The sequence below is a fragment of the Gadus morhua genome, chromosome 20 (genome assembly GCF_902167405.1).
Source record: "Gadus morhua chromosome 20, gadMor3.0, whole genome shotgun sequence".
NCBI classification, from domain to species: domain Eukaryota; kingdom Metazoa; phylum Chordata; class Actinopteri; order Gadiformes; family Gadidae; genus Gadus; species Gadus morhua.
Window position 1 is genome coordinate 19871938 of NC_044067.1, and position 23693 is coordinate 19895630.

Below are 23693 nucleotides of genomic sequence, written 5' to 3' on the forward strand. Positions count from 1 at the left end.
CTTACTTCGTCCATAATGTATGTGCGTCTAACTGACGTCAACACTGAATTCAAAATCTATTTCTCCTTAAGAAAAGAGGAAAGAAATAAATGTATGTATATGTATCTATATATATATATATATATATATATATATATATATATATATATATATATATATATATATATATATATATATATATATATTTTTTTTTTTTTTTTTTTAAATATATATAAATATTTGAGTTTGGCTTTTTTGTTTGTGTGTTTCTTGGTGGTCGTTTTTCTATCTCGGCCGGTTTAGAACATATGGAGTCATTTATCTATGAAGGACCAGCCCACCAGGTGTGGCTCTTTATAGCTGACCGTGCATATCTAGAGGTTCCAGCCGAGGGTCGAACCCCTGCGTGAGGCCTGTTGATATAAATTCATTGCATGTGGACCATTCTTTATTGATTTTAACTGGACACGTATCGTGTAACAAATACACGATACGTGTTTAGGCAACACACCGTATACGTTAGGAAAATGATCATATATGATTGAGTTTGAGAAAACTGACGTCAAACAATAGTTGTATGACGCATCCGTTTCAAATGGAGCTGTTCATTGTATTTGTTCATATGTTTGGCCCGTTTCCTCTTGGATAAGCAGCCTCGACCAACAGCCTTATACGTGTGGACTTGAAATATTGTGCGTTTTACCAAAGCCAGACGACGGTGTGTTGAGGGTCACGGCTCTCTGGCGACCGTCCCGCCACGGGGAGACTCAACTTCCGACCTTCCTCCACTCATATATCCCAATGATGTTAAGAACACTGAACACACCAGCTTGTGATGAAACGAGACAGTAGCGTGGTCCATGGTCGTTTAACAGGTGTCCATTGTTGCTGAGTAGTGGACTGGCAGCAGTCCTATCCAACGCACCCAGCATCCAATAGTTGCTCTTTGTTATTCATGTAACCCATGCGTAATTGCGTGCGGAGATATAGAGTGTAAGCCATGTGTTGTGATCTGTAAAGAGAGAATGGAGAGTATGGGTGCAGAAGCGGTGACTGCGGGGTGTTCAGGTTGAGTTCCCATGGCCCGATAAGCCACACCGTCTGCGCCCTGACGCTTCGTTTACCCGAAACAGCTGATCGATTTATGGCTAATAACCCTCATCAACGTACAACGAAGCATAAGAAACCGCGATGTGACACGTTTATGGGTTCACTCTGGCTTAAGTATGCGTATGCAGGCACATATATATATATCTAGGATGGCGATCATAAGTCGCATTGCGCTTATTCTTTAATGGTGGAAAAAGGGGGTTGAAACGAGGGATTGCATCGTGTTTGTGGGTTGCAGTTCGTTGGGGAGCAACGTTTGACCACCACTTAGTATAGAGGGAAATATAACCGCGGTCACAGTATGATGTAGTCACATTTGATTTGATGCGTAAGGCAATTTTAGAGGAATATAATTACGCGCAACGACCTAATAGCTTTAATGGCCAGCTATAGCATAGCTTATATATATATATATATATATATATATATATATATATATATATATATATATATATATATATATATATATATATATATATATATATATACATATATATCTATATCTATATCTATATCTATATCTATATCTATATCTATATATATATATCTATATCTATATCTATATCTATATCTATCTATATATATATATATATATATATATATATATACATATATGTTTAGGCCTGGTAGTCTATGTTCTAGTGTATATAGGCCCAGCATAGCCTACATTTATATATATATATATATATATATATTGAACCTATTTCCATATTGTTATTTGACACCAGCCTAGGCTGTATAGGCCTAGTAGTCTATGTTATATTGTATAAAGGCCCAACATAGCTTATCCATAGGCTTTTTTCTTTTTTACTCTCGGCATGATCTGTCTTTTAGTCTAAAGGCAGCCGAATTCAGCTTCCAAAATGCCATTCTCGTTGAGCAACCAAACGGAACATTCTCCTATTTAGGGAAACAACTGCTGGCTTTTCAAATTAGTGTGTCATTTCACTTGGCGTGGTGTCACTCTTGCTTCTGAAAAGGACCAAAAATGTGTCCGCCGCCCCATGAGCAAGTACAGGCCGCGCACAGCCTGCACGGTGCAGCCACGGGCATTCCGCGGAATTAACTGGTGTGCACATTCTTTGCGTTGTGTCTGGGCGAGAGGGTCCATGTAGGTAGAGACTAACCCCATGGAAGTCCCATTATGTGTGTCCAGGCCCGTGTCTCTGCGTTTACGCACGCCGCTTTGACCTTTGGTACGGAGCCCAAATCGTGCTGACCGAGTAAGGACCCCAAAGAAGTGCGTCCACTTCTCATGAGCTTAACAACAATTTACCCTAAACTCCCTGCCACTATTGCCTATTTAGGTTTGTGATTAATGGAACGACAATCCTTACTTATTAAGCTATTGAAATTCAATAATGTGTTAGTGGAAATCGGTATGTTTAACCTTTAACTTCATAAATGTGGGACTGTTTGTGTGTGTGTGTGTGTGTGTGTGTGTGTGTGTGTGTGTGTGTGTGTGTGTGTGTGTGTGTGTGTGTGTGTGTGTGTGTGTGTGTGTGTGTGTGTGTGTGGGACCGTCATTAACGGCATATGTGCAGATTGAACAATAAACAATAAGAAGTAGAATATATTCAGCTCTCAAGTTTACCAATATGTTCAACAGACGGTTATCCCCTCCCCCCATACACACGCACACACACTTTTTTCTTTACGTCTTTGTTTTTGTCTTTGGCTATTCAGGAGGAAGGCTCGATGTTAAAAACGTGAATGCTTCGGGCCAGTGTAATGCCTTTGTGCGTAGGCTGAGGGATATGAGAGAGAGAAACGGCCAGGCTCCCTCTGTGCTATTTGTGTGATGTTCTGTGTTTGTGAGTGAACGTGTGTGCGTGTGTCTACCACGTATCCTACGTGTCCACGTCCTACACGTTGCAAACGTTTGTGAAGTAAAAAATATATGTCCCAAAACTCCCTCTGCGGGGCCCCACTGCTGTGTGTTGATTAAAGCGCATTGTTGTTTGTGCTTTACCGCTTTACTTCCCTTATGCATGAACGACCACCCCCCACCCCCCTCCCTCCCTCTCTCTCCCTCCCTCCCTTCCCCTGCCCTGCATACACCTCCTTCCTCTGGTAATCCATTTTGTAGTCGGGAGCGAGAAACAAAAGAGAGGCCTTCTCAACATGGTTCATGTAAAAGAAACCTTCCCGTCCTCCACTGCAGTTCATTAAGAGATTACATACAAGTCCAAAGGCCCTTTGTGACCGGGCAGCGGAGGGGGCACCTCCATGGGTCCTTTTGTGAAGGAGGGTTGGGGGTGTGTTGTGGAAGGGGGTGCACATAGAGATGCAGATCTATCATGAATGACTGACGAGGCCCTATACTAAATGGATGTAATGCCGCCCTCCCTTCTCCTTTTGGCCCCAATATCTAACCTCCTCATGTCCCCGGTCACTGCACTCCCCTCGTTATGGTTTCTGTGTGTTACACCTTGTTGTTCTGAAGCCCTATAGATGTAAAGGAACTGCTATTCAATTTGACCCGTCATTATTTTTCCCACATATGTATTTCTATACTTTTCTACACTTTCTATACAGTTCCATTGAATTATATACTTTTTCTTTCTTTCTTTCTTTCTTTCTTTCTTTCTTTCTTTCTTTCTTTCTTTCTTTCTTTCTTTCTTTCTTTCTTTCTTTCTTTCTTTCTTTCTTTCTTTCTTTCTTTCTTTCAAAAGCACATAACTAGTGACTGTACTGATGGAGTTCAACAAAGACGAGTGGAGACAGACAGGGACGGAGAGGTGCGCAGAGTGACTGAGATAAAGAGAGAGAGAGGGGGTCGAGAGGAGTTAGAGTTAAATTCTGCTGCGCTAGGCAGTGTGAAAGACTGTGCTCTGTAGAGTCTACCAGGGGACTGTTTGGTTTACAAGAGACAAGTTGGATGCTAAAACAACGCCTGCAGCTTAAACTAAAATCAAGACTTTTAGGGCGGAAGAGTGGAATGGTTGGAAATAACAACAGGGCAGAGAGAGAGAGAGAGCGAGTGAGTGAGAGAGGGGTACAGAATGGATCAGCAGTTAAAAAAGGGGCGAATAGTGCAAGTGATAACGATAGCAGAGCGGAAAGGAAGGAGAGCGAACCAGAACAGGGGTAGAAGAGGGGCGTTGTGGCCCCTGGGCGCGCGGGAGGGGGGTGGCGGTGGCGGTGGTGCTAGCGATGGGGGGGTAATTACGTCTAGGTCTGCTAAGATCCAACAGGCCCTGGATTACCAGATGAAAGGTAGAGCCCAAGGCAGGGCCGCCGAGAGACCCAGAGAGACGCAGGGACAAGGACCGGGCTGGATTGGCATGTGTGTTTGTGTGTGTGTGTGTGTGTGTGTGTGTGTGTGTGTGTGTGTGTGTGTGTGTGTGTGTGTGTGTGTGTGTGTGTGGCGTGCACCTGTGAATGTGTGTGCTTGTGCGTGTGTGTGTGTGGTGACGTAGTCGTCCGGACGGAGATAAAAGACCCCCGTCCCGAGGAGGGGAGAGCTGGGGCCACGCAGCAAGGCATTGTGGGGGATTAACCCTCGCGCCCGAGCCTCACCCAATTGCTTTGTCTGTCGCCATAATGAATCCCTGCATCGCCGCGGCAACCACCGAAAGTCAGAACAGTTGTTAGGCCACGCCACGTATGCATATATCCACAAATATATACATATGAATATATATACATAGACCTATTTGTAGATATTTGTGTACAAATCACATATGCATTTCCTCAAACACACTCAAACACACTCAAACACACACACACACACACACACACACACACACACACACACACACACACACACACACACACACACACACACACACACACACACACACACACACACACGCACACACACACACACACACACACACACACACACACATGTCTTGTCAGCGGGGTCGACCGGGAGCAGAGCAGGAGCGATATTTGAATGGGGATTAGCTCCAGTCGCTGTGTTTAGCTAACAGCGGGCCACACAAACAGCCACACACACTGACACACAAACACACTCATATTCACATCACCGGTGGTCCGCAGAAATAGCCAACCAGGGTTTACAAAGCAAGGGAGAGAGAGAGAGAGAGAGAGAGAGAGAGAGAGAGAGAGAGAGAGAGAGAGAGAGAGAGAGAGAGAGAGAGAGAGAGAGAGAGAGAGAGAGAGAGAAGGGCGGGGGAGTTTGAAAGAGAGTGTGAGGTCGTAGAAAATAGAGATATGTTGTGACAGCAGGATCCATGGGATTCACTGGTTGAAGAGAAGGAGAAGAGAGAGAGAGAGAGAGAGAGAGAGAGAGAGAGAGAGAGAGAGAGAGAGAGAGAGAGAGAGAGAGAGAGAGAGAGAGAGAGAGAGAGAGAGAGAGAGAGAGAGAGAGGAACAGATAAAGAAAGAGAGTGAGAGTAAGGGTGGGAGATCTTGCAGCGTTGTATTTTTTCTCTTTTTTTTTACTGCCAACAGATGTGATGGTCATAACCCAAGGATGTAGGCCTGTAAGACCCTCCCTCACAGACTCACACACACACACACACACACACACACACACACACACACACACACACACACACACACACACACACACACACACACACACACACACACACACACACACACACACACACGAACGCACACACACACACACACACGCTAAAAAGGACACAAAAAGTTGAAAGTGTAGACATGGTGACAGATGTGAAAAACAGATGTCATTGTTGATTTACAATCAGGACCCCCGCCGCCTGACCCTTAGCACATACGCACACACACACACACACACACACACACACACACACACACACACACACACACACACACACACACACACACACACACACAGACACACACACACACACACACACACACACACACACACACACACACACACACACACACACACACACACACACACACACACACACACACACACACACACACACTATCATCACCCCCCTCCCCTACTCCTTGCAACACACCTGTGCACCCCCCTGCTCCTGAAATCTCATCGCAAAGCCATTAGTAGTTCACATTATGCTTGGCAGCAAAAACCTGCAGTACAAACCAAACTCTCACTGTGAGATAAAAGTGTGTGTGTGTATGACAATTTGACTATTCTTTGCATGTATCTCTGGCCATGGACAGCTTTTCCCAACTCAAGGTTTTTCTCATTGCGCAGAATATACTTGACTGCACTTGGCTTTTGTTTATGACAGAGAGTGAATGCTTAGTGCTGTGTTTCACAGCGTACAGATGCAATGGTAAAGGTGCTGAACACATAGACAGGAGCCCACTTGTTTCACCACTCCATTATTATCTATTTATATTTCTGCCTTGGTTTGTAGATGTGTTTTTGTTTTTGAAGCGAGGGTTCGCTGAATGAAGCCCAGCCTGGAGTTAGAGGGAGGGAGGGAGAAATAGGGAGAGAACAAGAGAGAGAGAGAGAGAGAGAGAGAGAGAGAGAGAGAGAGAGAGAGAGAGAGAGAGAGAGAGAGAGAGAGAGAGGGAGAGGGCGATAGTAGGCAAGAGAGAGGAGTAGATAAGGAAAGAGAGAGACTGGGAGAGAAAGAATGAGAAGGCAAGAAGGAGGCAGGGTTGGAACGAGAGAGGGAGTAAGAGAATGCCGCGAAGGCACCTGGGTCTGTTATCACCTTCATACCAAATGGTCTGACAGCGAGCTCCGAGATGAGAGGCGGGAAGACACACTGACGGGTCTGTTGTCCGTAGGCCAGCTATTATTTCCCACACTGCCTTGTCAGAAGAAATCCTTCTGTGTGTGTGTGTGTGTGTGTGTGTGTGTGTGTGTGTGTGTGTGTGTGTGTGTGTGTGTGTGTGTGTGTGTGTGTGTGTGTGTGTGTGTTTGTGTGTGTGTGTGTGTTTGTGTGTGTGTGTGTGTGTGGGTGTGTGTTCTGTGTGTATGTGTGTGTGTGTATTTGTGTTTGTGTGTGTGCTTGTGAGAGTAGAGATCAGAGAGAGAGAATAAAGTACTTGGATTCGGCACTTAATGTTTTTAGGCTAACCTTTCTTTCCCTCTATCTTTCTTCTTTATTTATTTCTCTCGTTCTGTTTTACTTTCTTTCTTTTTTTTTCCCTTCTTTATTTATTTGGTGATTATAGTTCATCCATAGTTTTCAAACACCCTCCCAGGTGCCGTCTTAATGGTATTTCAAAGCTTTTCTTGTACAATATGCTAAAAATAAGCCACTGCAGTTCATGAATACTAACACTAGGGGAGCTGTTCTACAGATTACTCTGCAGTGTCACTTCTCTATGGCGCATAGCAGGATCATGGTAATAATGAAAACAGCTTCCATAGCTCCAACATCTGGATTCAATTAACATTATCCTGTACATCTTCTAAATAGTACATTTAATTTTTCTTTTGATTGGATTATCATATCTTTCTTCTTTTCCCCTGGTTCTCTTCCATTCCTTCCCCCTTCTCTCTATCACCTCAAACGCTCGTTTCTCCTCCCTATTTCCCTCCTTTTGTCATCTTCTGCTCTTTTCATCATCAATTTTCCATGGGCTCCCCCCCCCCCCCCCTCTCTTGGCTGGGCCTTGGTGTGAGAGATGCAGCTGTTGACAGAGAGCCATCGTGACAGAGAGAGCGGGGGAGCGCTGGTGTTGACAGAGAGACATAGAGAGAGAGAGGGCAAGGGGGGGTGGGACAGGGGGTGGAGAGAGCGCTGTAATAGATGTATCAGTCTCCCCGGCTTGTCTGGGTGACCTTGCGTACCTGGTGTTTCCATCCAATGGCCGCCAACAGGGAGGGGCAGGACAGGTGTCTGGTATCTCTGTATCTCTCTACCTCTCTGGAACACTCTCTCCCCACCCTCTCCCCTTCTCTCTATCTCTCTCTGTCATTCTCTTTCTCTCTTGCTATGCCTTTCTGTAACTTTCTCTACCCCCCTCTCTCTCTATCCCTCTACCTCTCTCTATTACTCTCTCCCTCTCTCGCTATGCCTCTCTCTCTAAAGCAAACCCTGACACAATAATATGTCTGTCTGACTGCCTGCCTGCCTGTCTGTCTTGTCTGTCGGTCGGCCTGACTGTCTTTGTCCATTTGTCGACCTGTGTGTCTGTCTCTCAGCTGTCTGTCTTTGGTTGTCCTTCGCACAGGACCGCTCTGTTCCTATCCGGTGTCTGTACATTCGATGTAATACCGCAGTGCTGATAGGGGTGTGTACTGGACAAGGGGATTTTACAAGTGTTCAGTGTGGGTGTGTGTGTTTGTGTGTGTTTGTGTGTGTGTGTGTGTGTGTGTGTGTGTGTGTGTATGGGTGTGTGGGTGTGTTTGTGTATGCATGTGCGTGTGTGTGTGTGTGTATGTGTGTGTGCCTCTGGCAAAGGCAGCTCCTGCATTTTGATTGTATAGAGGATGAATAGAACAGGAAACGGTCATTATGACACCCAATCCCAGCGTCCTCTGTTGGTAAACCAACCACATGGGTCCACACCCTGTAGGATGTGCAGTATATCAAGGAAAATACAGATAAAGATAAAACTAAAGGGAAATGTGTTAATCTTACAGTCACTTTGTGCGTGTGTTCAGTCTACCTGTAGTGAGCAAGCTGCGTTAGGGTTAGCCTTGTTTGATCACTGCATGGTGCCCACTCCCTACAAAGATAGCATTCAAGCTAGAACAGCTGATTACCCATGCAGGTGGTTGTACGGAGCGCTGATGCGATTGTCACCCTTCCAGTAGGGAAAATCCAGCACCTGAAAAGTGCAGTTCAATAACAGCATGTGTGGTAGGTGTGTACCTGGCTGCCTACATTTTGAACAGGTTTTCGTGTGTGTGTGTGTGTGTGTGCATCCATAATTCATTCCTCCATAAAATGTGGCAGTCACGTTTTCTCCCCCTCAACTCGTGTCGTTATTGGAACACACAGATAAACACAAACACACACACACACACGCACACACACACACACACACACACACACACACACACACACACACACACACACACACACACACACACACACACACACACACACACACACACACACACACACAAACACACACAGACACAAGCAATGTAAAACACACACCCACACACACACACGTGCATACATGTCAAAGTTTTAATGCATACAGTACATACAGCTCTATTCCTGTATCAACAAAGCCCTTCGGGCTTTTCGAGGCATCTCTCTCTCTGTCTCTGTCTCTCTTTCTCTCTCTCTGTATCACACTCACTCTCTTTATCTCTTTCTTACTCACTCACTTTTTCTATCTCTCGTCCTCTCTTTTGATTCACCCCATCATTACTCAGAGAGATCCTGAGTTGCCAGATGGCAGAGTAGGGCATACACTCTCTCTCTCTCTCTCTCTCTCTCTCTCTCTCTCTCTCTCTCTCTCTCTCTCTCTCTCTCTCTCTCTCTCTCTCTCTCTCTCTCTCTCTCTCTCTCTCTCTCTCTCTCTCTCTCACTCTTTCTCCTGCTCTCTCTCTAACTCTCTCTCTCTTCTATGTATTCTCTGTATCTCCTGCTCAGTCCATCAGCCTACTAACGGCCATCACTGACTGTGTCTCTCCAATAGGTCTAGCTAGGTGATTTTTGTGTTAATATTTATGTGTATGGCATATGTGTTTGTGTCTGTACACTGTGTGTGTGATACAGTGTGTGTCTTGTAGAGCAAAGGGAATGTGTGTGACTACCTCTGGAAGTTCAAACGACGAGCGAGAAAGGCAGAGAGATGAGAGAGAGAGAGAGAACGAGAGAGAGAGAGTGAGAGAGTTGAGAGAGAGAGAGATGAAGGAGGGAGAGATGAGAAAGAGCCAGAGCCAGAGAAAGGAAGGGAGAGGAGGGAGAGACCAGACACCAGAGAGAGTCAGAAGGGAGTGCGATAGGAAGCCAGATATATGATTGGTGACTGCTGCCTCTCTGCAGCCAGCCAGCGACGGTACTTCTAGAAATTGATTATGCATTGAATTCTGCACCACCACCCCCCCACACACCCAGCCCAACATTACATTATCTCTCTATGTTAATTATGAAACAGCTCTGCCTTCCCCGGCTGTCCCTGTGGGCTGGGGTCCCTCCCTGCCTCTCTTAGTCCCTCTGATAAAAAATAGAGAAATGGAGAGTAGAGGGAAAGAGAGAGGAGGGGGGGAGAGAGAGAGGAGAGGGGGGAGAGTGTAGCTTGATTGCCTTAAAAAATGGAACTGCCATGAAACTTGCAGATAGGGGCCAAATCAAACCGCACCCTGTTTCTGACCCAATAGCCTTCATGTGTGGTTTTTAACATTAATTTAGTGCACATGAGAAAAGTAAGACATTTTCTGTGTGTGGGAACATATATCATCAAGATGTAGGCGGCGCTCAAGCTATATTGTTGTACTGTTCCTGTTTTGCCAGCCGTCATTGTGGTGCTTCCTGTGTTTCCGGCGTTCATAGGAAGTGCCTTTCCCTCCGTTATTTTTCTGATTATTATTCTCTCCATTCCAACGCTATGGCCCAAATGATGTGAAAGAGATAGATAGGAGGCCACGCACGCACGCACGCACGCACGCACGCACGCACGCACGCACGCACGCACGCGCGCACACACGCACACACACACACACACACACACACACACACACACACACACACACACACACACACACACACACACACACACACACACACACACACACACACACACACACACACACAAATACACACAAACACACACACACAGCCTGCACAATCAAAAATTGATAGGCCTAATCAATAGTCATCGCATCAATAATTAATGAGACTACTCCACCTTTTTGGTGAGGGATGTTCAAAGGCTTCCAACCCTGTAAATGATGAACACCATGCAATCTGTTGACTATTTCTAACTGCCATCTCCTTCTGTCTTCCTCCCTTTCTCTCTGTCTCTCTCTTTTCTCCACATCAACAGATTTGTGCCGGGCCAGGGCGTGGTGCTGTACCCACAGATCGGCGACAAGCTGGACATCGTGTGCCCGCGCGTGGACGGTGGCCCCAGTGACGGGGTGGAGTACTACAAGGTGTACATGGTTCCCCGGGAGCAGCTGGAGAGCTGCACCATCACCAAGGCCGACACGCCACTGCTAAACTGCGTCAAGCCTGACCAGGACGTCAAGTTCACCCTCAAGTTCCAGGAGTTCAGCCCCAACCTCTGGGGCCTGGAGTTCTTCCGTGGCAAGGACTACTACATCATCTGTAAGTTCACACACTAATGACGCGCTAATGCCGACCCTCATCATCGTGTTCACTGCGTTGCCATTCAGCAGATGCTTGTGTCCAAAGGGGACAATGTGCACCGGTAGACTTGTGTCCGTTTGGGTATCAAACCCAGTACCTCTCGGTCAGTGCACCCGAGATTGTTGTGTTAGCATGTTTCTTTTCATACGGGGAACCAAAATCATCCACAAAATAATGAAGCAGAGATGGAGCCTTTATTGGGTTTCTTTGTGATTGCCTTTCTTTCTGCTCCAGAAGTTGTTGTAGGCAGTGCGGCTGTTGTGCCGTACATAGAGTTCTCTTTGAACCCTCATCTCCCATTTGGATTCTTTCACTTCCAGCACTGAGCTTGTTGCGCTCCGATCCGCCTCCATAGTGGTCACAGTTGATGAAAACTCCTTCTCTTTTTGTTGTGTGTCGTTCTTCGAACAACAGGCTGCAGATCTCAAGTGTCCATGGCTTAGGGACTCAGAGCTCAGGGACTTGCTAAGCTGCTCATAGACTTCCCAGTCACACACTCATCTCATCCAATCAAATGCCAAGGGATGCCATTCTCCCTCCAATCACAGCTTGTGCTCTCCATGAACGATGATGCACTGGTTATTGTCTTCGGAGGAAGATGTGATTTTAGGGGCGCCTACTGATGATGTCCCTCCGTGGTTTGAAACATGGGAGGTGGACTGAACCATCTGTGTGTCTCTGACTAGTGGGGGGGGGGGGGGGGGGGGGGGGGTGAGGGAGGAAGAAGAGGAGGGTGAAGGTGGGAGGGGGGGCAGCAGAAAGCACCATCTGGGGGACTGTGCCAAAGCCATCTGTGAGCTGTCACAGAAGGGGACGGCCATATTTCTGACTGAGTGGAGGCAAGAGGGAGAGAGAGGGAGCATGGGATTACAAGATGGGGAAGAAAGAGGGAAAGAGGACAGCAAGAAAACGACATGGTGAAGGGGACAGAGCATTGTGGAGAGAAAGGGGACGAGAGGCAAAGGAAACGTGTTGCCCCCCTGGGAGTGCTTACCAAGGTTCTCGTTTGCCTACAACCGATCTCACATAATGACCATGCGTGATGGATGCCCCTTGCGTGCACCACAATCACCCCCCTGTATGATAGCATCGCTGTGGTCTTCTACAGCCTTGGACGGCAGCGTCTGCCCACTGCATCTGTGCTGACGTAATGAAAACTGCAAGTGAAAATTCAAATGGTCTCCAGTTCTTCACAACTAGGTGACACAGCAAAAAAAACATGTGCCGACCATTTTGTTAGCCGGGCTTGACAGGTTAAGTGTGATGATTCTCTTGGTTCCTAGCATAACTCAATTTGGTAAGCATTTGCCTGCTGTGTCACAATGCAAATTGGGATGTAATTTCCTGAATGTGGCACATTAACTGCTGTTACTATGTCACGACTGCGGTAGTCAAAACCGCTCCAGAGCCAGTGATGCATGCAAACACACACTTCAGGGCAGACACAGCGGCCTAGGTACATTAGCTCAGGCACACTCACAGATGCATGTGTACACAAACATGCACAAAGGATAACTCCATTAGGTCAGGCTCAAATGCACACACTGACACACACCTCCCCCCCCCCCCCCCCCCCCCCCCCCCCCCACACACACACACACACATACACACACAAACATTGACTAAATGCATTAGGTCAAGCTCATAGGCACACTCACACAGGCACACATGCACACTTGCACACTTACACACACAGACACACACCCACACACACACACAAACCGACACACACGCACACGCACACACACACACACACACACACACACACACACACACACACACACACACGCACACACACACACACACACACACACGCACACATGCAGAAATATCAACTGCTATCTGCACTATGGGTAAGAACCTGAAAAATGTCAGCACATTGAAACACAAGCACATACACTTTTACATGGATACATTTCCATTCAAGTCAACGTCTTATTCAACCTTGTTGAAAAAAACAACCAAACCCACACACAGACACACACACACACACACACACACACACACACACACACACACACACACACACACACACACACACACACACACACACACACACACACACACACACACACACACACACACATATAGACACACAAACATACACACACACACACACACACACACACATAGAAACACAGATACACACACACACACACTCACATGCAAGCTGAACAAACAGTACTATAAGATATGGCTTGAGTGTGGGTTTTGAGGCTGGATAGGGGTGGGGGGGGGCAGCAACAGCTTTTGCTAGATGAGCGACACAGAGACAAACATCCACCCACACCCCTGCAGCCCCCCACCCTCCCCCACCCTTACTTCCAACGCCGCCACCACCATCTCGCCTCTACATCCTGCCTTTCTCCCACTTGCCATTCATTATTGATGCGGCGGTGCTGGTGTGTTTACCCTGCCAGGGAGAGACCCCCCGGTCTCGCACCCTCCCCCCAACCCCACCCGCCAAATGGGTCCGCTCCTGCCAGAGACCACAAGTCTGAGACCGCCACTTTCATAGACGAGGGCGAACACAGGTTAATAGAGAACTCTAGCAACAAAGACAGCTCAGGTCACTCAGTCACCCACACACACACACACACACACACACACACACACACACACACACACACACACACACACACACACACACACACACACACACACACACACACACACACACACAAACACACACACACACACACACAGGCACAAACACACAAGCACATACATATCACAGCAGGATAAGGTCGGACTGGTGTTGAGGTGTACGGTAAATGCCTACACATATTTTCTGCACGTACACACATCCACGCTTACACCCAGACAGAGGAAGGAAGGCCGTTGTGCTCTTTGGCCCAGGGCGGATGTGTCCTGTTGGTTTGTGGCACAGAGAACATCCACCTGTACTCTGCCTCCTGGGGACTAGGCCACTAGGCTGCTGCCATGCATTAATACACAAGTGACTCCTTCCTGACTAAGGCGCTTCTATACTCTCTCTAATGCACGTTAATGCCCTGGCGAATGGGAGCTCTGAGGTGGAACTGAGACGCCTTTTCCCCCTCCACCCTCCCCCACTCTCCCCCCTTGCCCCTGTCGATAAAGCCCCTCCCTCAGCATGTTGGAGTAGAAGAAGGGACTTGAAAAATAAATAAATAAAAAGGTAAAATGTGAAACATTATAGTGGTGGTGGGGTGATGGGGTGATGGGAGGGCAGTGAACGAATCCAATTCTGCCTCTCTGGCAAATTCATCTACTTCCCCCCCCCTCCCCCCCACCCCACCACCCACCAACCCTACCCCACCCCTCCAGCCCTCCAGCCCTCGTCTGTTATAACCCACCCCTCTTTTCCTCTCTTACCCATAATGCTAATTCCTAGCCTAAAGTGCAGTAAGGAAGATAGAGAGATAGAGCAAGGGAGAGAGAGAGCAACAATACTTCTTCCCCCTCAGTGCGTTGCATTAACTGTTAATTACCCCTTGTTAGCTTTTTTTCAGTCCCCCCCCTTCTCCCCCCTCCCGCCTCCCACCTCCACCCCCTCCTGCAGTTCGAAACAGCCTAGTGCATTGTGGGAGAGCAGGCCTGTGGAATTATTAAAGGCCTGAGTTTGGGAGGGGAGATGGCCAAATAAGAGACACGTTTGTCTGAGGGTGACTGGATTTTGTGTGCTTTATTATGATTGGTTTGCTGTCTGTTTAGTATGCGCTGTAGTGCGCAAATGTGTGTCCTCCTTCAATGGTCACAAAACAGTGTGTGTGCAGAATAGAATAACAACGCGCTTCGTTGTTGTTTTATTTACAACGTAAATAAGTATGTGTTTGTACGTCGACTGTGGGAGAGTTGTAGAGTTTAGGGTTTGTTTTTCTGTGTGTGGGTGCCAGTGAACTGCATCTGGATGACTCAGTGTGTGTGTGTGTGTGTGTGTGTGTGTGTGTGTGTGTGTGTGTGTGTGTGTGTGTGTGTGTGTGTGTGTGTGCGTGTGTGCGTGAGAGTCTGTGAATGCCTCTATACTTTTTGAAGAAAGCTCGGCGCTTCGGGAAAGTTCACCAGGGGGATTCATTAGCGTTTTTTTGGAGGGAGCACTCGATACGTTAATTAATTATCCACTGTTTAATCCGCCAATTCCACTTATAATGGTGGAGGCCACACATCAATGGAACGGATCCCTATCTCAACCAATTGGATTAGTGCTGCCTTATGTTAAGTGTTGTGCCAAGGCTAGAATTTAGATGAGACAGGGGGCATGTACCAAACCCTCCCTCACACCCTCCCTCCCTCAGGCCTGAATTCAAACTAATGATTTGACTATCTCCTCCCAACTGTGGGGAGTAGACTGACGATGGAGCCCCATTGGAATCCATTTTTGGTTCTCGTCGTTGAATGAAACTCTGATCTGCTTTTTTTCCTTTCATGCAGTGTCCCTGCTGGTCCCTAGATAATTTGCATGGCGATGGCTATAGCTACATGTTTCAGTGTGTGTGTTTTATATTTGAATATTTGCCTGACCACATCTGGTGGCTGTTGCATGTGTGCGTACCAATGTGTGGGCATGTACGTCTGAGTGCCCACACGCACGTGCGCAGACCTTTTCAGTGGTAGCAGCTTCACCCTGCTCCAGTTGATGTTATTGTTGGAGGCAGCATGGCCTGCAGCAGGGAACCTAGTGAGCTGAAAGTTTACATGATCCGAAGAGAGAGAGAAAGAGAGAGAGAGAGAGAGAGGGAGAGGCCGAGAGACGTAGACACAGGCTGGGAGAGTGAAACACACACACACACACACACACACACACACACACACACACACACACACACACACACACACACACACACACACACGGCTGAAAGAGAGAGAGAGAGAGGATTGGGCGAGAGAGAGAGACCCACAGGAAGAGAGAGACACACACATGCACACATAGAGGGTGCAATAGAGTGAGAGTCACAGGGGAGAGGGAGAGAGACAGAGTGCAGTAGAGCGAAAGCGATCTAAATAGGGAACGAGAGAACACAGAGAGAAAGGGGGAGAGCATAATGAGCAAGAGTAAGAGACCTAAAGATGAAGGCTTGGAGGGGGGCGCGGGGGGAGGATGAGGAGAGAGTGAGAGAGAGAGAGCGAGAGAGAAAGCCAGAGAGAGAGACAGAGAGAGAGAGAGAGAGATAGAGAGAGAGAGAGAGAGAGAGAGGCATAAGGGAGAGACAGATGCACAGAACAGGGAGTAAGAGAGCTAAAGAGAGATAAGAATATTGAGGCAAGGGATAGAGAAAGAGGGCACTATGGAGAGAATGATGGAGAGGGAAAGAGGTAACAGGATCAGAAGTACATAAAGAATTGGATTTGAAGTAACAATGAGACATGGTCAGGGAAATTCCATTACAATCTGAATCATTATTTTCTCCAAAGAGAGCCCAGGCCCCCTCCAGTTTCTTAATGTCATGAATTTGAGAAGTTCAAATAAAACAATGTAGTACAAAATAAAAAAAGATCTCTAACCACCACTGTGCTTTCAGATGTGTGCTTTTAAAGATTAAACTCAACGATGACAGTGCCGCTGTGCTGCTATAATTCATTGTCGTTCTTTGGGGCTTTCTGTGCGAGAGTGTCATGGTGCGTTTGTCAAGTTATGCTCAAAGGAACAAACCACTGCAAAAGCTGGGAGCCAATTATTTCCTAAGGACATGAAGATGTTTGATATACGCACATTAACTTCATTCAGCCAAATTAAGTAGATACAGACCATGGACGTCTATGCTGGTGTGTGGCGCTATCTGTGTGTGTGCATGTGTGTGTGTTAATAGAGCGACTGTGTGTTTGTGTGTGTGTGTGTGTGTGTGTGGGTGTTTCAAGGCTAGTGATTACCAGGTGTTTGGGTATTTGAGGCTATATCCCAGCTTCACCAGAGTCTGCACCAGAGAGGGGGCGTTGGGGAGGGGGGGGGGGGGGGGGGGGGGGGGGGGGGGGGGTCACGGGGGTCCCCCTTGTCAGAGGTGATTAAGACGTGGGGTCCGCTGACGTGCCCTGGCCAGCGCTCCACCACCGGCGCCATGGCAACGGCTCTTTTCATAACAGGCCCTGCCAGTGCGCCCGATGACGGTCGCTCTGTCATGGTGTTTCTGTACATCTCTATCCTCCGTCTCTGTCTCGCCGTCCTGGAGCGGAGGAGGCGGGAGGGGGAGGAGGAGGGAGGAGGATGGAGGAGGAGGTCGAAAAGGAGGGAGGGGGAGGGAGGGGGAGGGAGGGGGAGGAGGGGGTGGAAGTTGAATGTGGCCTGCGGTTGATCATTGATCATTGTGTATTAGTAGCCGAGGGAGGAAATTGAGTTTAGAGCCTGCAGTCCTTGTGTTGGTCTGAGCGTCTGCCTCGCTCTGCTCTCACCAGATTGGTCGAAGGGAGGTGTGTGTGTGTGTGTTTGTGTGTGTGTATGTGTGTGTGTGTGTGTGTGTGTGTGTGTGTGTGTGTGTGTGTGTGTGTGTGTGTATGTGTGTGTGTGTGTGTGTGTGTGTGTGTGTGTGTGTGTGTGTGTGTGTGTGTGTGTGTGTGTGTGCTTTGGAGGGAGGGAGGTCTTAATTAGATAACAGTTGTATAATTTAAGTGGAGTAGATTGGGGGCAGGGGTGGGGGGTTGGGGGAGGGGGGTTTGAGGGAAGGTGATAGTGGGAAATGACTTTGTGATGCATATAGAGCCAAGGGTGTGTGTTTGAGGGAGAAAAGTAATGTTTGTTTGAGAGAAGAAGAGGCCTTGATGTCTTACACCGGTGATCGGTCTGAAGAGCAGAGTGTCTCGCGCACGCACACACACACACACACACACACACACACACACACACACACACACACACACACACACACACACACACACACACACACACACACACACACACACACACACACACACACACACACACACACACACAAGGTGCCAAAAGGTTTGTGAATGAGGGAATCCTTTTATATACTCCTGCCTAAACAAATTGTTAGTGTGTGTTTGCTAGGTGTGTGTTGACGCGGCCATAAGATCATTTCCACTTCACAGTACTCCTCAGGCTGATTTGAGACCATCCAGTTACAACACAGTGTGGACATGCAGAGAATAATAGACCCCAAGTCCAATATTTTTTTTATTGGAACAACAGTTACCAACTTTAACACAGCCATAAATAAGATACTCTACTACCTTGCTCTCTCTCTCTCTCTCTCTCTCTCTCTCTCTCTCTCTCTCTCTCTCTCTCTCTCTCTCTCTCTCTCTCTCTCTCTCTCTCCTTTCGCTCTCTCGCCCTTTCTCTCTCCTTTGATCTGTTGCTCTCTCGCTCCCTCTCCCTCTGGGACTGCTGGATTAATCTCAAACCATGTTTTCTCCCTTTATGTCAGAATGTTCATCTCTCTCTCTCTCTATAGCTCTCTCTCCCCCCCCCCTCCCTGTATGTCTTATCTGGGGCCTGTAGTGGCTATAGAGCTAGCAGTAGTTGGATGCTAAGCCCATTTGTGAGGGGCTCGTGAGCCATGTTAGACCCTTGCACCCTTCCCCCCAGAATGAGGGATGAGCCGCTACTGGTTAGCTTTAGCCTAAGCATGCCTAGCCCTCTCTAGCCATTGGGTTTGGCAGCCTAGCATAGCCTAGCCTAGACAGTCAGCCTGAGTCAACTATTACATTCTGTTCGAATGCAAGCTTGGCAGGATGACAGATTTGCCTTTGCCTAACTGTGTGTTTGTGTGTGTGCGTATACACAGGTTTGTGTTTCTCTTAAAGTCGACAAAGACTGTAGAAAGATCTGCAGATCTAATTACTTACGATATTTTTTTTTATATTTGGTTTCATTTAAACACCTCAGCCAACTCTCTACAAGTCGTTTTTGCACTTTGTTGGGGTGGTTTCAACCAAATTGATGAGGTAGTTTGGATGGTGTTTATGTGTTCATTGGTTTTATTGGTCAAACGGAACAAGGGATGGAAGAGTGACAGAGAGAGACAGAGAGAGGGTTGACTGACACATACCTTCTGTTCAGTTCACCAGTTCAGACTTTGGAACTCAAACATTCTACGCCCTAATGCTTCTGTTGCCAAACACACAAACCCTGTCACACACACCCTCTTATATCCAGTGTCCAACGCAAACACAGGATGTTTTTATAGTTATAATGATCGTCACACATAGCAACCAGCAGCACATAAGACAACCAATCATCTCGCTATGGCGCAGGATTGGGGAATTCCTGCCTGTGTAGCGAACAGGTTTAATAGCACATAGACACACACACACACGCACAAACACAAAACAACAAGCCTTTAAGGTGATTTGTCTGTAATATGCCTTCAGTCCCACACTAGAAAGCCATAGGTCAGTAGAATAGAGGTGTGTATGTGTGTGTGTGTGTGTGTGTGTGTGTGTGTGTGTGTGTGTGTGTGTGTGTGTGTGTGTGTGTGTGTGTGTGTGTGTGTGTGTTTGAATGCACGGGGCTCAGGCACATGCTCCTTGTGTCAAGACTGTTCAGACAGACTTGTAGAAATGAAAGGAAACGTTAAGAAGTTGTACTAGAAGAGAGAAAGGCAGAGAGGAGAGAGGGACTGATGGGTCTTTGAGAATATATTTTTGTTGTCTTTGTTTACTTCTCAGCCTGGTCGGTTTTATTATTAGACGGAGGCAGCCCCGGAGCAACTCACTGCTTTACTTTATTTATTAAATTAGTCGTTTTATTTTGCCTTCCTTTGGGATTTGGCAAGGAGTTGATGAAAATCTTTCTGGGTGGCGGGCAGGAGTTGGGGGGGGTGGGGGGGAATGATGGGTGAGGGTTTGGAGAGAGTGGATGGGGGTCGGGGGGGGGGGGGAGACGGGGGGTGGTCGGTTGGGAAGGCACTCGTGGGGTGAAGGAAGCCTAGCGCCTGCCTCTCTTTGCAAATGGATGAGGGGGTAAGGTAGACACTGAGAGCAGGGGGAGGGGGTCGGGCACTGGGAGGGGAAGGGAGGAGGGGGGAGGGGGGATGGGAAGGTGGGGGGAATGCAGGGGGGATATTGGAGGGCCAGTCTCCCAGTGAATGTGGGCCACTGCACGTTGGCGGCAAGCCAAGCCGCTAAGCTCTGGCAACTCGTTAGCCTCTGTGTTACTGACCTGATAGACCACAGCCCCCCCCCCCCCCCCCCACACACACACACACACACTCCCTCTCTCACACACATGCACTACTCCTGCCCCCCCCCCCACGTCAACCGCTACTGCTGACTCCATTCACTCCTTGTCTATAGACCGTGGCGTCTAGCGCCTGCTGTTGAAGCCGCCGCCAGCAGGGGCAGTGAAGGGATGAACGAGGCAGGCGTAACCAGGGAGAAAGCATGGTTCCCACTCAGCTTTTCAAAATGTCCGTCTGCGGTTAGCTAGTCCTGTTCTGAGCTGCAAAGTACTATTCTAAAGCCGAGTTTTGGGAATAATAGGTTTAAACATGCTCTCAGTTTGAACTGTAAGCATCCTTGAGCGGGATTGCTATCCCTATCTCTTTAACAACCTATGTGTGATTCAACCGTATGGCACTTTAGATTAGATAACGGTTTTGCCTGAATAGTAAAAAAATTATAAAATGTTTGGTTGTAGTGTCCTTGAGACTTATGTGGGTCTTCCTCAACTAACATCTGCCACCTTAAACATAGCGTTTAGCTCCACACGACCTCCCTCTCCAATGCTTATTTAACTGCTTACTTAGATCCTTTAAAGTTTTTTTTTATTAAAGACCTGCTGAAATGTTTATTACCACCTTCTGGTAACCTCCTCTTCAAGCTGCTGTTTCAGGAGGAAAGTGCCCTCATGTCTCGCTCTTTTTTTCTTCTCTGGTTTTATTTATCTTTTTAGTTCATTTTCTCCCTCCCCTTCTTCTTGTCCTTGGGTGTTTGTCCACATGAATGTTTCATGGCCTTTGAAATCCAAGAGTGTGTTCTTTAATAACCGTCTGGAGTGTCATTAGCGCTAATGTGAGATAAGCCTCCGTAGAATTACCAGTGGCCTGCCAAAATGGACGCCGACACATGGACCAATATTCTCTCTCTCTCTCTCTCTCTCTCTCTCTCTCTCTCTCTCTCTCTCTCTCTCTCTCTCTCTCTCTCTCTCTCTCTCTCTCTCTCTCTCTCTCTCTCTCTCTCTCTATCTCTCTTTCTCTGTTTCTCTCTCTCTCTCTGTCCACCTCCTTTATTCTTAACTGCCCAGTCCACCGGGTCCCATCAGCCCAGTTAGGGATATTACAGTACATAATTACTCAAGCTAATTAGCTTTTGTAGATGTGAAATACACTCTGCTGATGTCGAGTGACTTAAGATGAAGGACAGGTGTACCGTGTCTCATGTACTCACATTTTCCCTTGGGACCCGCTAACATGCTAACTGCTAATGTCCACCAACTAGTGGTTAGTGGCTAACCCGTTGTTCTGCTCCTACCCACAGCTACGTCCAACACCACCATGGACGGCATCGATAACCAGGAGGGGGGAGTGTGCAAGACCAAGTCTATGAAGATAGTCATGAAAGTGGGGCAACGTGAGTACTTTGGTCCAGTTGTTTAGTTATTATGTTCTTCCAGGCTAATCTCTGTAGCTCTGTAGCGGGCACCTCCTCCTTTGTGTCAATGGGGGATGAGGAGCTGGAGAGGAGCAAGTCCTAATAAGGCCATGAGAGGAGGGATTACGCTCCTAAAAGCGCCCATCATCTCCATGACACCTGGGGCGGACAGGGGCCAACAGATCAAATCTAGCGGAAGGCTAGCGCATCGAAGCAAACACTTGCATTCCCAACACACACATACAAACAATCACACACATACACACACACACAAGCCTTCTGAGCCAGGCCATCTGCGCATGCAAGCTTACGATAGATGAACACCACATGCAGAAGCAAACGCATGCACGCACGCATTCACCACACACACATACAACATGAAGGGATGCGTCACAACACGCACGTGGTGGCCCGTTCTTCCACACAAGTGAGTTTGTGTTTAAATATATACGCCTGTGGCTGACATAGTCATACAAGTAAACGCAGGCATACATATATTTGTACACATCGATGGATTCTCCAGATGTTTTTCTTCGTATCTGCTGCACATCCAAAGTGGAATAGAAACCCGCAGCAGACTCACACACACACACATGCACACAGCTGACTTTCTGTGAGGAAACAGCATCCAGCCCTTGTCCTTAATTAATGGCCATGATTATTCATAAATCATGAGGTCGTCTGCCACTCGACACCACCATTTCCAGAGGTCGTCGCACACGCTCAGTGATGCCGAATGCTCTGAAGGTCAGGGCATTAATCAGCCCGGGTCTGTTCAAGGACAGAGGAAATGTGACAAAAATCAAAGAACATATTTTGAACTCAAACCAAAAAGTATTAGTTCATAGTTCTTTAGCCTAAAGGGCTGTGACCCAAACATAAAATCAACAAGAAAGCGGTGAGCAGTCCAGTGTTAGCCGCAGACCAAGAACAGTGTGGAAGAATGAGTCTGCTTCTAGCATGAGTCAACATTTTGTTTATTAGATTTCAGTTTTACTACTCTCAAGGGGGAAGCGGAGGGCTGTGATAATTTGAGTCCTCACTTAACTTGTGTTGACATACATAAAATGAAGTTGTTTTCTTTATTAAACAGAATGTCTCAGAGTGCGTTCTAAATCAATACAGTCCTTAACCTGCGTGTTTACTGTTTGTCTTGCAGAACCCTCAGATACTCTCTCGCCCAAAGGCACCCCAACCAGGCTGCCCTACCCCCCGAAGAACCCCGACATCAATGAACCCTACAGACCAAATAACGAAGTGCTGGAAAAGCCAGGTAAGAGACCACTCCACTTTATGGCCCATCGCTGCCAGCCCTTTAATTGAATGTTGGATTTATCCACCCAATGTGGCATTTGGGCCGACAGACAGATAGCAGCACCAAGAGGATAGCAATGGGAGAATGTGCATGAAGTAAAACGTGTGTATGTGTGTGTGTGTGTGTGTGTGTGTGTGTGTGTGTGTGTGTGTGTGTGTGTGTGTGTGTGTGTGTGTGTGTGTGTGTGTGTGTGTGTGTCCGTGTGTGTTTGTGTGTGGGAGGGGTCAGAGATTCATTAGCTGACCATGGCACATAAAACTGATAGGGATCTGTAGAAGCTGTGGTGGACTGAGAGAGATAGAGCCTCCTCCCATTTCTATTCTCTCTGTCTTTCTCTCTCCTGCTCTCTCTCTTCCTCCCCCTCTCTCTCCCTCTCTTTCTCTCTCTCTCTCTCTCCCCCTCCCTCTCCCACACCCGCTCGCCCTTATCAGCTCTGCTGTAGAGGACTTACAAATAAACCCTGTCAGAGCAGAAATAAGACCTACAATTTCCGCTGCAAACTGTCTTCTTAGGAAGGGCACAGTTCTAAAAAAAAACAACAACAACATCCACATCCAGAGAAAAACAAGCTGTCCTATATAGCGGAC

The 23693-nt window shown here is 47.4% G+C and overlaps 1 protein-coding gene across 1 annotated transcript in view; it reads left to right on the plus strand.

The window, feature by feature from the left end:
- Positions 1 to 23693, plus strand: part of efnb2a (ephrin-B2a) — a 30981-nt gene that overhangs the window by 1378 nt on the left and 5910 nt on the right. Inside the window, exons 3-5 of the mRNA XM_030343584.1 lie at positions 10942 to 11225; positions 21678 to 21770; positions 22951 to 23064. Of these exons, the coding sequence (XP_030199444.1) occupies positions 10942 to 11225; positions 21678 to 21770; positions 22951 to 23064 (491 nt within the window). The remainder of the gene's footprint in view (positions 1 to 10941; positions 11226 to 21677; positions 21771 to 22950; positions 23065 to 23693) is intronic.